Raw genomic sequence first — 14,548 nt, 5'->3', positions numbered from 1 at the left:
TGTACACTAGTACCAACAATTGTAACGCTCCGCATATGAGGGCATGGAAAGAATTTAACAAGTAACTAACGTAGGCTTGCAGGCGTGACTCGTCTTTCTCACTTCCAGGGCAGTGCGGGGGAATATGTTGCAACTCAGTGGCGTGCAAGAGTAGTGCTGAGCTAGCTTTCCAGATCTAATCTGACACCTGAGGCGTATTCTAACATCAGGAATCTACAGTTAGGCAGAATGTCTACAAGAAAGAGGGTTATTGTGGGAAAGCAACGTGTTTGTTTGTACGTGGCCCAAATTGGAGTGTAAAACTTCAGTAGTTCATTCAACTTTTGGATGAACATTGTTTTTGATGAATACTTTTAACTACAGATTCCCCACCTTGTGAATACTCTAGGCACTAGACTGGATCCAGAGGTTTTTCCTCAGCAGTTCCCTTGTGCACCGGAAAGGTGTCATTGTGTGTCTCCGCATCTGCTCCTTCATGCCTTGAAAGTGACGTTGGGTCATATTATAGCTGCAACCTTTCTGCGTCAACATCAGTTAATTTCTTTCTGTGGCTACCGCCACAGATCCGGAGCTTACTCCCTCTGTTTCTATCTCTTGACAAAACATATTTTACAAAAAACGTTTACAGTGTGCAAGTGACAGTTCTCCCACTAAAAGAGTGAGGTTCAATTTCTTTTAGAATTTCGTCAAACGTCTCTGGTGTCCCAGCTCCTTGCACGACTCGAAGCCGAGGACGTGGACACATTCTTGGTCCAGAGACCACTCCTGAGAGATTTCCTTATCTCACTCCAAGTCTTCAGGTGAGTCAAAATAGAAGCACTGGAAGTTGGAACATGGCTTCCATTCTTCCCCCAACTGTTATCAGTAGACGGATGTCCCTTGTATGTCTCACTCACTCGCATCAGAAATGACTGGAATCAGATCTGATCCATTCCGAATTCTCGGGTCCATTGGTGATGACACAGCAGGTTCAGGCCTTAAAAGAGTCAGTGCTGTGAACTTTGGGTTACTGCCAGTGGATCCATCCCGGATGCCGACTGTGCCTCTTGACTTTGCGGTCCTTTCTGACTTGGGACCGATGCCTACTCCGACTCCTACCCCAGCGCTGGTCCCTTGTGTGTCGTTGTCATTTTGGAAGCTAGGCGTCCCTCCACTAAAATAATTTATGCTGGAAGCTTTTCTGCAGCAGCTTGATTAGCTATCTTTGTTTAAGTTTGTGATGTGATTTTTGAGAGGGTATGTCCAGAGGTTCCCGCCAACACAGTCTGTTTTCCCCAGTGGGACTGCAATCTGGTTCTTAAATTAATAATGCGCACCTCATTCCAGCCTATTAACAGCTGCTCTCTGAGAGTGATCACACTGAAAACAAGGTTTCTCGTTACGATTAAGTAAGCTTTCAGAGTGAGTGCGCTTCAATCGCTTTCAGTCTACTACTGTGTACATCACGTTCTTCCCAGACAAATTGGTACTAAGGACCAAGGCAGCATTCCTCTGAAAGGTTGACCATTACCCTGCTGATGTTTTCATTCCTCGTCATCTGTCCAAAGAGAAAGAGAGACTCCGTCGCATGGACCGTAAGAGGGCTCTGACTTTCTTCATCGACTGCACAAAGAATAACCTGGAGGACACCTAACTCCCTGTGGGTTTCTTTGAGGCCAAAGAAAGAAAGAGAAAAAGAAAGAATGAGCAGTGCCGAAACGGACCTTGTTATGAGGGATGGTTTCTTTGTATAAAGATCTGCTGTAGTCTGGCCAGGAAACAGCCTCTGGAAGGCCTACAGGCTCATTCCACCAGAGCCAAAGCTGCTACTACTGTTGTGACATGTGGAGGGCATGTTTTGGATATTTGACATGCTGCTACTTGGGTGTCTCTTCATACGTTCACGAAGCATTACTGCCTAGACAGCATGACTGTTGAGAGGGGCACTTTAAACTAACTCTTGTCAAGCAAAGGCCCTCCACATGGGAGGCACTGCTTTGGTATTTATTTAAAAGGTGATGAATCTGCGTTTAAAAGTATACATCAGAAGAGCAAGTTACTTACCTTTGGATATTCCTATCCAACCAGAGATTCCTCCCTGATCCACCCTCTTGCCAGTTTTGCGAATTGGACTTCTCTGGTCAATACTGCACAGATTCCTCCATCTAATTCCTAAGAGCCCAATGCCTCACAACGCTGACAGATATCATAAAGAAACTGACGCAGAGGTGGTGGTTGTATTGTGGCCTGGTGTCACTTCGGGTTGGGTCGGTGCCAATGCAGAGCAACTTAACACCACCTACTTGCGTGCAGGGGATTTGCTGAGAAAATTCTCCAGATCCAGCCTGGCATCGGTGGGTATTCAAAAGGTGAGAACCCTCCAGTTATATCAAGTATCCACTTGATAGACCATTACAGAAGGTAAGTAACTTATAAATATGTCTGTTGGTTTATAGAATCAAATCATTTCACTGTAAGGGTTGTCAATGCAGCTTTGATCTGTTGTCAGACTTTGCTTTTGAAAATGCAGTCACACTGAATTGCTCGTGGGAACCTATTTCATTGTTTGTATGTGGTTTGATCAGGCAGGTCAGGTCGTCTTTTGACATTATGGTTCTTTGGCGTTCTTTTTAAGAGATCAGTCATTGCAGATGGTCGCTAGATGTGTCAGAATATACTAATGCATTTTATTAAAGGATTATTTTATGTTTGTATGGTTTAATTACACAAAAATAAGTTGTATTAAACCTATATCTCACAGGGCCTGTGAAATTTGGGAAATATTGACCTGGTCCCTAGGAAATATGAGTTGTATCCTTTTAATGACAGCCCACAAGTTACTCCGCAGAGCTTTGAGATTATTTTGACCATTATAAAAATGCAGCAATTGAAGGTCAAAGTATGCGGCAGGGTTTCCTAAATTATGCATCAAGAAAACAGAAATGATGCTCCTCATGCGGCTCATTCTCTGGCTACATTATTTTGACCCACTCCAGCTACAAACCGGTTTGATGAAAACTGTGTGGCAAATTTTGTGGGAAGAGTGGTAAATCCATAATTATGCAGTATACGCTGCAGCCAAAGGTTTAGATAATTCCACTGACTCTTATCACTGTAAATTGTTTTTAGCAGCTATTTTGTAATGAAAGGTAAAGAAAACCTTAACTTTCTTATTCCAGTTTGTGCCTTTGCTAGCTGAACTTTGAAGAGAGCACCTTCACCAATCTCGCCCTTCTTCAGATAAAATGTGTTATTAGTAAAGCAAAGAGTTTTTACCCTGAAATTCTACATTCCTAACTGTGTTATTATTAATTTTGATTGCCGACAATTAACATTATACTGGAGTATGTCGCTTACTACTGCTGATAAACATATATTGAAAATAATTCTTTTTTTTATAATAACTACCACAATAGGCATGTAATACTAAAACATTGGAATCTCAGTATTTGAACACATGTATGGTCATATTTAAAACCGCTTATTATTTTTGATGTTTAGATCCTGCCCAATTAGTTACATGAGTGATGTATTGTTTCTGAAATCTACATTTTAATTCTTACTTGTTGCCGCATATGCTAGTCTAAAATTATCCCTGGTTTTGAGACTGGATCTGAAAAGTTTTAGCACTTTGTAAAATCATTGCTAGATGGTATTGCAGTAAGGTATTAAATCCCGCGGGGACATTGCAGCTCCATAAAGTTCCTGCGTGATATCGGTTACATTTTTTTGTGCATGTAGAAGTCACTGGAATCTGAAACCAGACAGTGTTTTTTTCCCACATGTGTTTGTATGTATGTATGGATATATGTGTGCCCCATGAATATAGAAGTCAGAATATTGTGGTATGGAAATATCGAGTTAAAAATATGAAAATTAACTATTGAATGGCACACTGGGCGTGGCCAGCACTCTGGCCTTATGGTACTTGTAGTGTCAGTAATCCGTGTTGCTCAAGTGAGTTAGTCAGTCCGATGTGCAGCTGATAATAGCACTCTTGCCACAGTGGGTTGACAGACAGTTGATTTCTATGTTCACCGCTTTTCATAGTTGTTTGATCACGCCACCGCGTCCCGTAGCAAAGATGAAGCTGTATAACCGCATCTGTCTGTCAACCCACTGCGGCAAGAGTGCTATTATCAGCTGCACATCGGATTACTGACACTACGAGTACCATAAGGCCAGAGTGCTGGCCCCGCGCCCACTGGGGCAGGTGCTCTTAATAATGAGTGCAGGACTATGAGACCGTTGTTTGCAGCAAGTCATGTCACTGATGGTTCCAGAAACGCGTCTGGCTTGGACTTTGTACAGAGATGGAAGCTTTCATTTCCTGTTCCTCCGCAGTTGTATATACATACATATATATTTTAATCTATATGTGTGTGATAATTCAATTTCCTATTGAAAATTATTGTGTAGTTATGGTTACAGAATAAAATCTAAAAATCCCTGAAATTAACTTTTTTTTTTTTTTTAAATCAATCAGTCAAGTTTTTTTCAGCTTTCAGCCTTACAACAAAAAAGAACAATTAATGAATACATCAATACTTAATACATAACACGTGTAAAATGCGGTTGAACAAGCATGTTGTCAAACTATTACACATAAGCAATAGTACTTATATGATCAACTACAAATCAACATCCTTGTAAACAATGCATATGCACTCTTCCTGTGACCCAGAAGACAGAAACCAATCTTTTTCGCTTCCGCAAGGGACTTAAAACGTGGCTCTTTCAGCAATAAATAGAAGCTTCCTTTCAGCAAAATCAGCATGCAAGTTCTTCCCCTTCAGTCTGTCTCTAAGCGCCGGGAAACCCACTGCGGGTAGCTGCTCGCTTTATACGTTTAAATAAATAAATAAATATAAAGAGACACAAGCAGCTACGGACACCCCCATAATAGATGTTCCAGATAAAAACAATTAATTAGTACTTTAAAACATAAATACATAAAAACATGTGAGATGCGATCGAATAAGCGGGTTGTCAGCCTAAAGCACATAAGCAATAGGATTTAAATGATCAGCCACTACAAATCAACACCATGATACAGGTGCATGTGCATAAAAATGTGAAGAGGAGACATAAGCCACAGAACACCCAGTATAATAGATATTCCAGCAAAAACGGGGTTAGATTCCTAAGGCAACTGGGAGCTCCCTCAAGCATGGCCAGACTGTCCATAAATACGAAGCTAGGGTGTTAGGAACATACTCGTCTGTTCTGAGACAAAACGTCAATGGCAGCTTAATACATTTGATCTCATGTAGGACTAAAAATGGGCAAAAGCCATCTCCTACTTGCTAGATCGTATTTTGTACAAAACAGTAGGAAATGCAAAACGTTATCCTTACCCCCTAATTTGAAGGTACAGTATTCGACATATGCGGAAAGCTTGAAACATCTGAATAGGTCAGCAAAATGCCCAATCTGAACTTAACATAGTGTGTGGTTTCCTCAGGGTAGATACTGTCCAAGTAAAACAAGCAGGGAGGGCCATGATCAGAGCTTCCTCCTCTGCTTGTGCTCATGGCAGTAGTGTTCTTTGATCAGGTCAACAATGTCCTGCCTTGCTCTGCTCTGTTCAGACCATAGGAACCCCAGCTGCCAATCATTTAGAGTAACCTTTTCATAAGACAGTCAGGTGTGACTACCATATCCAATATTGGCTTAAGGGCTGCTACCTCCGCTAGTAGCGTAAAGCGAAGTTCTGCATAAAGAGCTCATACCTGGACCCAGCCTCCACAGAGCTCTTTAGAAGTTGTTGTTGTCACACAAAAAGTACAGGAGGAGATGGTGTGTTGGAACAGGACAAATATAGTAACGGGGAGAACATTCTCAGGTCCAACTCCCACACTAACCGTTACCAAAGACACCTCGCATATGGGGTTGGAAGCTCATATGGGGAGACTCCGAATATGAGAAATTTGTGAAGAAGTGGTTCAACTCATTAATGTACTGGAACTAAAAACAATGTTCCTAGCCTAAAGCCTTTCAGAAACAGCTGTGGAGAAAGTCATAACTAATTCAAACAGACTATACAACAATGTTGTGTCTTAACAAAACAAACTGGTTGGAACAAAATCATTTGTACTATCAAAGTTAGCGCAAAAGATCTGAAGGTGGGCCATCCGGAGACATATAAACATTACAACAATACATCTTCCGGGGAAGGACAATATAGAAGTAGACCGGCTGAGGCGACAAGCCTCCTCACACAGTGAGAACTCTATCAAGCAGATGTTTAAGCAGTGAGGAACACCATAAATGGACAGGTTTGCAACACCAAAGAACACAAAATGCCAATGCTTTGCTTCCGAGCAAGCACTCCTCCACTCCCTAGGGAATGCTCTGTCGATAGACTGTCCAGGGAGATTTGTTTATGCTTTTCCTGGATGCTGTTTTTATACAAGTATGGCTTGGCAATTGTACTTTCATGTGACCTTTTAATGTACACCAATATTACTCTACAGTTCTTTGCTTCCACACGTACGCATATCCTTTCCCATTCTATCTACTTGTAAGGCGTCTCATTACCATACAACATTCCTTAAAGTCCAGACCTAATGGGATGACCGATGCTTGTTCTTTTTGGTTCTTTATGCAGACTTTGGTCGTGACTCCTCATCCTGAGTATCCCCATTCAGGGATTTCATTCCCGTGAGACCTTTCTCTGGGTGATGTGTTTGAAGGGTGTGGTTATGTGGAATAGAGGCTCGTTTAATGTGATACATTTATTAAAGCACACCAATACTATACTATTAATTGTTCGCACCGAGCCACTACAAGAAATGATTATTGATTCAGCCAGAAGTGTTTTCTGTGCTGCCCCATCCTTCACGGTGATGTGTGCAGTGGCTCTGCAACTTATTATCTCGTCCAAACACACTTCTTGTTTTTTTCTTCCAGGAGCTATTGTGACAATCTTGGCTACCATCCATTGAGTGCGGCTGACTTTGGAAAGATAATGAAAAACGTCTTTCCCAACATGAAGGCGCGTCGGCTGGGCATCAGAGGCAAATCCAAATATCCTTTACGTGTCTTGAAGTTTGTGACGTATTTCTTACTTGGAATGGCAGGAACGTACCTCGTTCCAGAGTCAGGGCAAGTTAGGATAATGTTCTCCACTGCAAGTAACTTAACACCAGCTGCTTTCAGCCTTCCGTCCAGTGAACTGTTTGCGCCACTGTTTGTTGTGACTGTTCTGTGCCTGCTTACTGCTGCTCGTGTTGTTCATCAAGAAGCTAAATATAGAAGTTCATTCTATTCAACAAGCCCAAACAATTTCCCAGAAGAACTGTGTGGATAAAGCATAAATATATAAACCAAACTCTGTTTTTAGTTATAAGGCTAACCTTGCTACAATGCATGTTTTATCAATAAGAAAATTATAGCTGTGGCAAATGTTGATTTTCTTGGTTTAAAAAATATAGCAGGTAATAACAGCACTTCATGCCAAGTTAACATGCACAGTTACACTGAATAACTTAATCCATATAGATTGCCTCAGAAGTTAACCGTTTAGTCTCTGGTGTGTGTGGGGGGGAATACACGCCTGCAAAACCCCTAAAATTCGCCGGTGTTGATATGCAATATACAACAAAGAGCACCCCACCCTCCACGGTTTTTTATTGCTAGACTCCTTTTTGTTCATGTACCTTCGACCAAGGAGTACACTGAGCATTGTAGGAACTATGAGCTATGGTGTGCCTAACACACAATAACTGGCCATTTTCAGAGTCAGAGGTTGTACAGGTTTATGTTCGCTGAACCATAATGAACCTTTTACATGATTTTTTCATAAACTTTCTATCATCTGTTTATGATTTACTTCATTTATTCACCCGTCCTTCCTGGTCCTGAATTCATTCCAGCCACAGACGACCACCCCACTGCTGACGGTCTCTGGTTATTCACAGCAAGGGTCGGCCACAGGACCAGCCTATAACCAGTCTCCGTGCCCAACCCCCCACGGCAGCAAACCCTGCTGTGCACAGCGTATTGGAAGTTGGCCTGCGCCCACTCGCTGTAGGTGGCCAAACCCTATTGAACCTGTTCTTTTGCTGTGTGCAGAGGGGACTGTGTGCAGGGCCTGGCTGCCTGGTGTAGGCATGCAATCCTTCTACAGATGGCCTTTAGCCATGCGCAGTAGCAGTTGGATACAATGCCCCGCCTTTGGTCAGGCTTAGTATCCAATGCACTTGCTTACTCTAAGGCCTTGTGGCCGACTCGCAACCCGTGATCAATCCCCTCTGCCTTCTGCTATGCGCAGCTGGCATTGACTGTAGGACCTGGCCTATGGTCAGTCGCTGTGCCAAATCTTCCACAGGCAGACAACACAAATTGGCACATCTTTGGGTATGTATAGTGGGGGTAAGCGTCCTGTCCTAGCCCGTGCCCAACCCTTGGCAGGCAGTCACAGCATTCGGCCTTGCACAGAGGCGTGTGTGTGGGGGGAAGGGGGGTATGGTGTTGGTCTCCTCCACATATTGTAGCACTTTTTGCGGCACATCCACAGGTTTTCCTGTTCTTGCTGTCCAACAGCTTTTTCCATTGTTCCTTCAGGACCCTCCCATAGTCCTTCTTGTGCTTGTCTAATCTTCAATGTTTCAAAGAAGTGTAGACTCCTGCTAAGTTTGTTGTCGCTGATTTTGATGGGGACCGTTCTGGCATTGACCAGATTCTCACATTAGGATCGCTGAAAAACACCCAGATGTCCAGCTTTTACAGGTTTTTCAGTCCCCAGTTTAAGCAGCCAATGTCATCTTTTCTTCCTACTGATGAGCACCGGTGGCAGTGGCGTAATGCAAGTGTCATCCTGCTTCTGAATAGAGCCACCCCAATAGGGTTTGGCCTCCCTGAAAGGTTGATACTCTCCTCCACCCCCTACCCCTCACCCCCTACCCGCCACCCCCTATCGCCTGTTCTGCAGGAGTTTTATGGGACCTATGTCACGCCCCTGGCCAGTGGGTGGTCCTGCAGTACTCCTTCCTGTGCCATTTATGGCGTAAATGGTGCTCACAGCAACATTACCATCTCCAATGATGAAATGCTCAGATTGCTCTTTAAAATGTAAAATTGAAATGGACTCAACAGGGATTCCATAGACTGTAGAAGAAGTCCTGCCCCTATTACTTGGGCTTGTACTGGAAACCGCCGACCCGGCTCAACAAAATACATTAACTATGAGCAACCCAAATGTGTTGTAAGTGAGATGACTATTTCGAGGCTGCAGACTCTACTTGCCCAAAATAGGGGCCATGGTCGCCAGCCTCAGTACCTGGACCATGGATTATGAAAGTGGACCTTACGAAGGTCCACATGTATCATATTTTTGGTACAGAGTTTTTGGAGTCTGCAGCCTTGAACTCTAGTCTGCGTACCCCAGCTCACCTTCAGTTATCATTGTTGAATTTTTATCTTGGGGGAAGAGAGGTTAAGGTGTGCTCACCATGCCACCCTTTGTGGCCTTTAATTATTTACATACTTGGAGGTTCTGGGACTGTGCTTCGTATCCCGTGCTAGTGGCCCCAAGAAAAATTTGTCTCCTGCTTCCACCTAATTAGTCTCACTTCTGAGACCACAGTCCTGAAAGGGGTGAGAGGAGCAAAATACTAACTCATCCAAGGAGAGACCTTTTAAAAAAATAATGTGATCTGTAGAGTTTTATAAGCAAAAAAATAAACAGAACGTCACTGTGACATACAAGACATTTCAGTACATTCATAGAACATTCCCTCGTTAGGCCCAGCAACTGATACAATCTAGATTTCCCCCCAATCCTCCCAACCATAGTCCGTGTCAGATCAGCCCAGCAAGCCCAACCATTTGCCCCATATACGTCCGTGTTTGGCCAGACAGCCTCTTGCCTCATACACAGTTTTTTCTTCGATGGCACACCGGTCCACCCCCTACACCATTTTGTTTTAGAGGAAGCTGCTGAGTCTTTCCATGCCTCTGCAATGTCTCTTTTGACCACCCATATGACTGTCCCCAGGAGCAGCTTGTCAGCCATCCAACCCTTCCATCACCCCCAGGAGAAGAGCAAGAGGACTAAGAGGAACTGTCTAACCCAGTATGTCACTCAATTCAGCTATAATAATGCCCAGTATTTGGAAAGGATGGCGCAGCACCATACATATGGTAAAAGTCTGCTGGTTCTGCCTCACAACATGGGTATTTTGGGGACGGGAGGAAACCCACTTTGTGTAGCCTCGCAGGAGTAAGATATGTTATGTTATGTTAATATTTTATTAAGCGCAAACAGCTGCCCCAGCAACGAGGCGTCCCGGCGCTGAACCATAACAGAAACCTGAAGGGAAGGGGAGGGGGGAGAGGAACAACAGGGAGATTATGTTGGGGAGAACAGAAAAGTTTTAATAGCCTTGCGAAAGGCCAACAAGTTGGTCATGGAGCGAATGTGGGGAGGCAGAGTATTCCAAAGCTTGGCCCCTAAAACTCTGAATGAACGGCCACCCATTCTGCTTAGCCTAGTACGAGGGACTACCACCAATTGTTGTCCTGAGGAGCGTAGGGCACGCTGGGGGGTGTAAGGCACTAGGAGTGGGCGTAAGAGCCCGGGACAGTCAGATCTGAGAATTTTAAAAGCAGTGGTGAGAGCCTTGAATTGAACACGGGCTTCAATACGTAGCCAGTGTAGCTTCTGGATGGTGTTTCTGGCAGAGCATCTGCGAGGGAGGCCTACGACAGCCCTGGCTGCAGAGTTTTGTATCCGTTGCAGCCGAGCCATCTCTGCTTTGTTGATGCCAAGAAAAAGAATATTGGCATAATCCAGTCGAGCCAAAATGATAGATTGAACTATCAGTTGGCGCGTACTGGGGTCGAAAAAGCCAAGTATCGGATGAAGGCTCCTCAGCAGGCCCACACAGGTAGCAGCCACTTTCTTGGTGTGTGTCTGGAAATTGAGGGAGGAGTCCACCCAGACACCTAGGTTTTTTACCACGTTTTTGGGGGAGGGGATGGGGCCAAGTAAGGACGGCCACCAGTGCTCACTCCAGTAACAGGGATTGTTTCCCAGGAGCAGCACCTCTGTTTTTCCAGCGTTCAGCTGTAGGCAGTTGTGTGACATCCAACGCGCGACTGCCTCTAAGCCATTCTTGAATTTCGCAGCTGAGATCGAGGGGCCTTCAGATAAAGAAATGACCAGCTGTGTGTCGTCGGCGTACGACACCAGCGTGAGGTCCCATTCTTTAGCTACTTCAGCAAGAGGCTGGACGTATAGATTAAAAAGGGAAGGGCTAAGCGCCGATCCCTGCGGGACTCCTTGCTCTATGGGGTGAGGTTGAGAGATAAATGGGGGGGCTGAGACCCGGAAGGATCTATCCTTTAGGAAGGACCGAAACCACTCAAGAGCTAGGTCACTGATCCCTATGGCCTCGAGACGTTTAAGCAAAAGAGAGTGGGAGACCGTATCAAAGGCCGCGCTGAGGTCAAGTAAAATCAGCGCAGCACTTTGACCGGCGTCCAGGATGTTCCGGAAGTGTTCAATAGTAGTCAGCAGGGCGGACTCAGTACTGAATCCTGGCCTGAAACCGTTCTGTGAAGGGTCCAGGATTTGATATTGCGTCATATAATCGGACAGTACTTTATTCACATGGGATTCTGCCAGTTTCGAAACCCATGGAAGCAGCGAAATTGGTCTAAAATGTTCTGGCTTTGAGGGGTCTAGAGTGGGCTTTTTGATAATCGGCGAAACCCTTGCCTGCTTCCAGCAAGTGGGAACCACCGCAGAGGAGAAAGAGAGGTTGAGTAGGGTAGCCAGGGGGGGAGGAAGAAATCAAGGGATTCTAGGAATTTGGCTGGTCTCATGGGATCAGTAGGAGAGCCGGACTTAACCTTTGTGCATAGTTTGGCTAGCTCGTCATGGGTTATACTGGGAATAAGAGACAAATAGGGGTTGTCGGGTGAGAGCTTACGAGGTTCGGGGGTTTCCAGGAGGTCCTGTGGAAAAGAGTTGTAGATTTTTCTCACTTTTTCTGTAAAGAAGGTGGCGAGGTCTTCACATTGTTGTGAGGAGGTAATGCATGGGGCTGGATTAGAGTTATTTTGGAGTTTTTGTACAAGCTTGAAGATGGTTTTGGAGGGGTTTGTACTTAAGCTGATTTCTTCAGCATAAAAGGATGCACGGGTGGTACGTACCGCCTTGTGGTACGACCGTAGCTTTGACAGGTAGGTGGCTTTGTCCGCATCCTTATACTCTTTCCGCCAGTGGCGTTCAGCTCTTTTGCAGTCTTTCCGCAGGCTTTTTAGGTTTTCATTATACCATGGGTTAGATGGGGTGCTACGGGTTTTTGGTCCACTTCGCTGGGATTAGGGAGTCAAGTCCTGTGGTGATCCACTCGTGAAAGGCAGCATAGGCCGAATTTATGTCTTTGTTATCCGAGCTGATATGGAAGTCGCCTAGATTGTTAGTGAGGTCGTTAGATGACAGTCTGTGCCAAGGTCTCTTGTAGCAGGATCTGGGGGTATTTTTCTTGAGCGGGTCTCTGACTCTCAAGGAGAATCTAATAAGGGAATGGTCGGTCCAACCCATGGGTTTGGGGGGGGGATCAGCCGTGGCCTCTGAGAGGTTGGAGAAAACAGGGTCCAATAGGTGCCCGGCAGAATGAGTGGGAGAGTGAATGAGCGGGTTAAGCTGAAGGGCAGTGAGGTCTGCCTGAAGGTTCTTGATAGTTGGGTCGGACATAGAGTCGAAGTGGAGATTGAGGTCTCCCAAGATGGTGAAGTTGGGAGAGGATACCACTAAAGTATGAGCTACATCTAGAAGTTCTTCAATGAACCTAGAGGTGGGGCCGGGGGGACGGTAGATAAAGAGTCCAGAGAGGGTAAACTGGGGGCTGGTGGAGATCTTAAACCGTGCGCTTTCGCAGCCCCAGATAGCTTCCTTTGTGAAGGAACAGTTGTAAGTTGTTCGGTAAACGACAGCTATCCCACCACCCCTAGAGTCTCTATTGATGTATAGGGTAGATAAAAAATGTAAATGAGGCGGAGCCTGGCCGATATGGGTAGCACCCTAGGGGCCATCAATGCATCTCCCAAGTCTTTCTCCTCTAAAGGACCAACCCAGTGCTCCCAGCGGGTCTTTAGGGAGTCTAGAGTGGACGGGTGTTTAACAGTGATCTGTAGATTTGGGGTATACCCCCTTTCTCCAGATTCCCCATGAAGAGCTGAGCTTCCATTGGACTAAATTCCCTACGGAGACTAAATTCTGGGATTGTTGTGTGGTCGGAAATGTGGCGGTCAAGGGCATGCGCAATTGGAGGCATTTGTAGAATTGAGTAGATTGCAGGAAATATGTTTGCTGCAGCTCTCTGAAGAAAGACAAGTGCTTACCCTTCCACACATCTCCCAATTGAGTTATGCCAATCAGGTCTTATTTCTGAAAGCACACTAGTGTACCAACCTCCCGCAGTCGAGTGCTGCACCAGAGGGGCGTCTGAAGTGTAATTTTGGCATCCTATTGAGTGTGCCACAGTGAGGACTGCCATGCGAGGAGGGCCATACGGGTGACCGCTGGTAGAGTGTGAGGAATTGGAGCCCCATATAACATGGCCTGGACCTGGGAGAATCCAAGGCTTTCTAGTTCTAGCCAGTAGGCCGGATCTAATCATCCACCATTGAACCAGTCGTGGATCACCAAGAGGTGGGTGACCAGGTAGAGGTTTGTCATCCCCATTTCCCCATCGTATGGGGGCCATCAGCAGTGTGTGAGGGCCAGCCGCGATCTCGAGCCACCCTAGAGGAAAGTCGTGGCCACTCCATCCAGTCCACGGAACCAACTGCGGGGAAAGTGAAGCGGGAAAGTCAGGAGTACATATAGGAGACCGACAGAACCATAATTTTCAACAGGGCGATCCTACCGAGGGGGTTGAGTGGAAGGGATTGCCAGCGACGATGGTCGTCTTTTGTATGTTTGAGCAGTGGGCTGACATTGAGGGACCAGGTCAGCACCGGCAGAAGGGCCACCCAAATACAGAGATGTTTAAAAGAAAGTCTCCGTAAGGGAATGTCTGTTTGCCAGTCCGCACATTCTCCCAAGGCATGAAGGGTCACTAAATTGGATTTGGCCGGTTTAAGGCGTAGGCCCGACGCTCTCCCAAAGGATTGTAGGATCTGGAGGCATCTCAGTCCGGATTGGGCTAGGTCAGCCAGAAAGAGCAGGACATTGTCCGCTCACAGGGTGACCCGGTCCTCATGGGAGCCGTGTCCGCGCCATCCCTGTATCCGCTCGACTGCCCGTATGAGACAAGCCAACGCCTCTATTGCTAGCGCGAATAGGAAAGGGGAGAGTGTACACCCCTGTTGGATTACCCTCCTGATAGGGAAGGTGTCCAATATCGCCCCGTTTACGAGGACCCTGGCTTACGGGTTGGAGTAGAGGACTCCTACCAGTTTTCGATAACTGGGACCAAAGCCCGCTTTCTCTAGTACACTCCCAAGTAGCGCCAGTGGACCGTGTTGAAGGCCATTTCGAAGTGAAGTAGCATTTAGGGTAAGACATTCACACATTTAATATTTTTTTGCAGCTCATATTCAAGTTTATTAC

At 45.6% G+C, this 14,548-nt stretch overlaps 1 protein-coding gene across 4 annotated transcripts in view; it reads left to right on the top strand.

Moving 5' to 3' along the window:
- The window catches only part of RFX7 (regulatory factor X7), a 494,781-nt gene that overhangs the window by 282,328 nt on the left and 197,905 nt on the right, over positions 1-14,548 (top strand). For 2 of the 4 annotated variants that reach the window (XM_086958347.1, XM_086958345.1), the window contains exon 5: positions 6,892-7,008. In XM_086958347.1, the coding sequence (XP_086814473.1) occupies positions 6,892-7,008 (117 nt within the window). Of the gene's footprint in view, positions 1-6,891; positions 7,013-14,548 lie in introns of all 4 variants that reach the window. The other 2 variants (XM_086958346.1, XM_086958344.1) reach the window with 1 other exon arrangement.

The sequence above is a fragment of the Lissotriton vulgaris genome, chromosome 2_1 (genome assembly GCF_964263255.1).
Source record: "Lissotriton vulgaris chromosome 2_1, aLisVul1.2, whole genome shotgun sequence".
NCBI lineage: Eukaryota > Metazoa > Chordata > Amphibia > Caudata > Salamandridae > Lissotriton > Lissotriton vulgaris.
The sequence above is the reverse complement of the archived record's forward strand: the minus strand, read 5'-3'. Positions and strand labels throughout refer to the sequence as shown.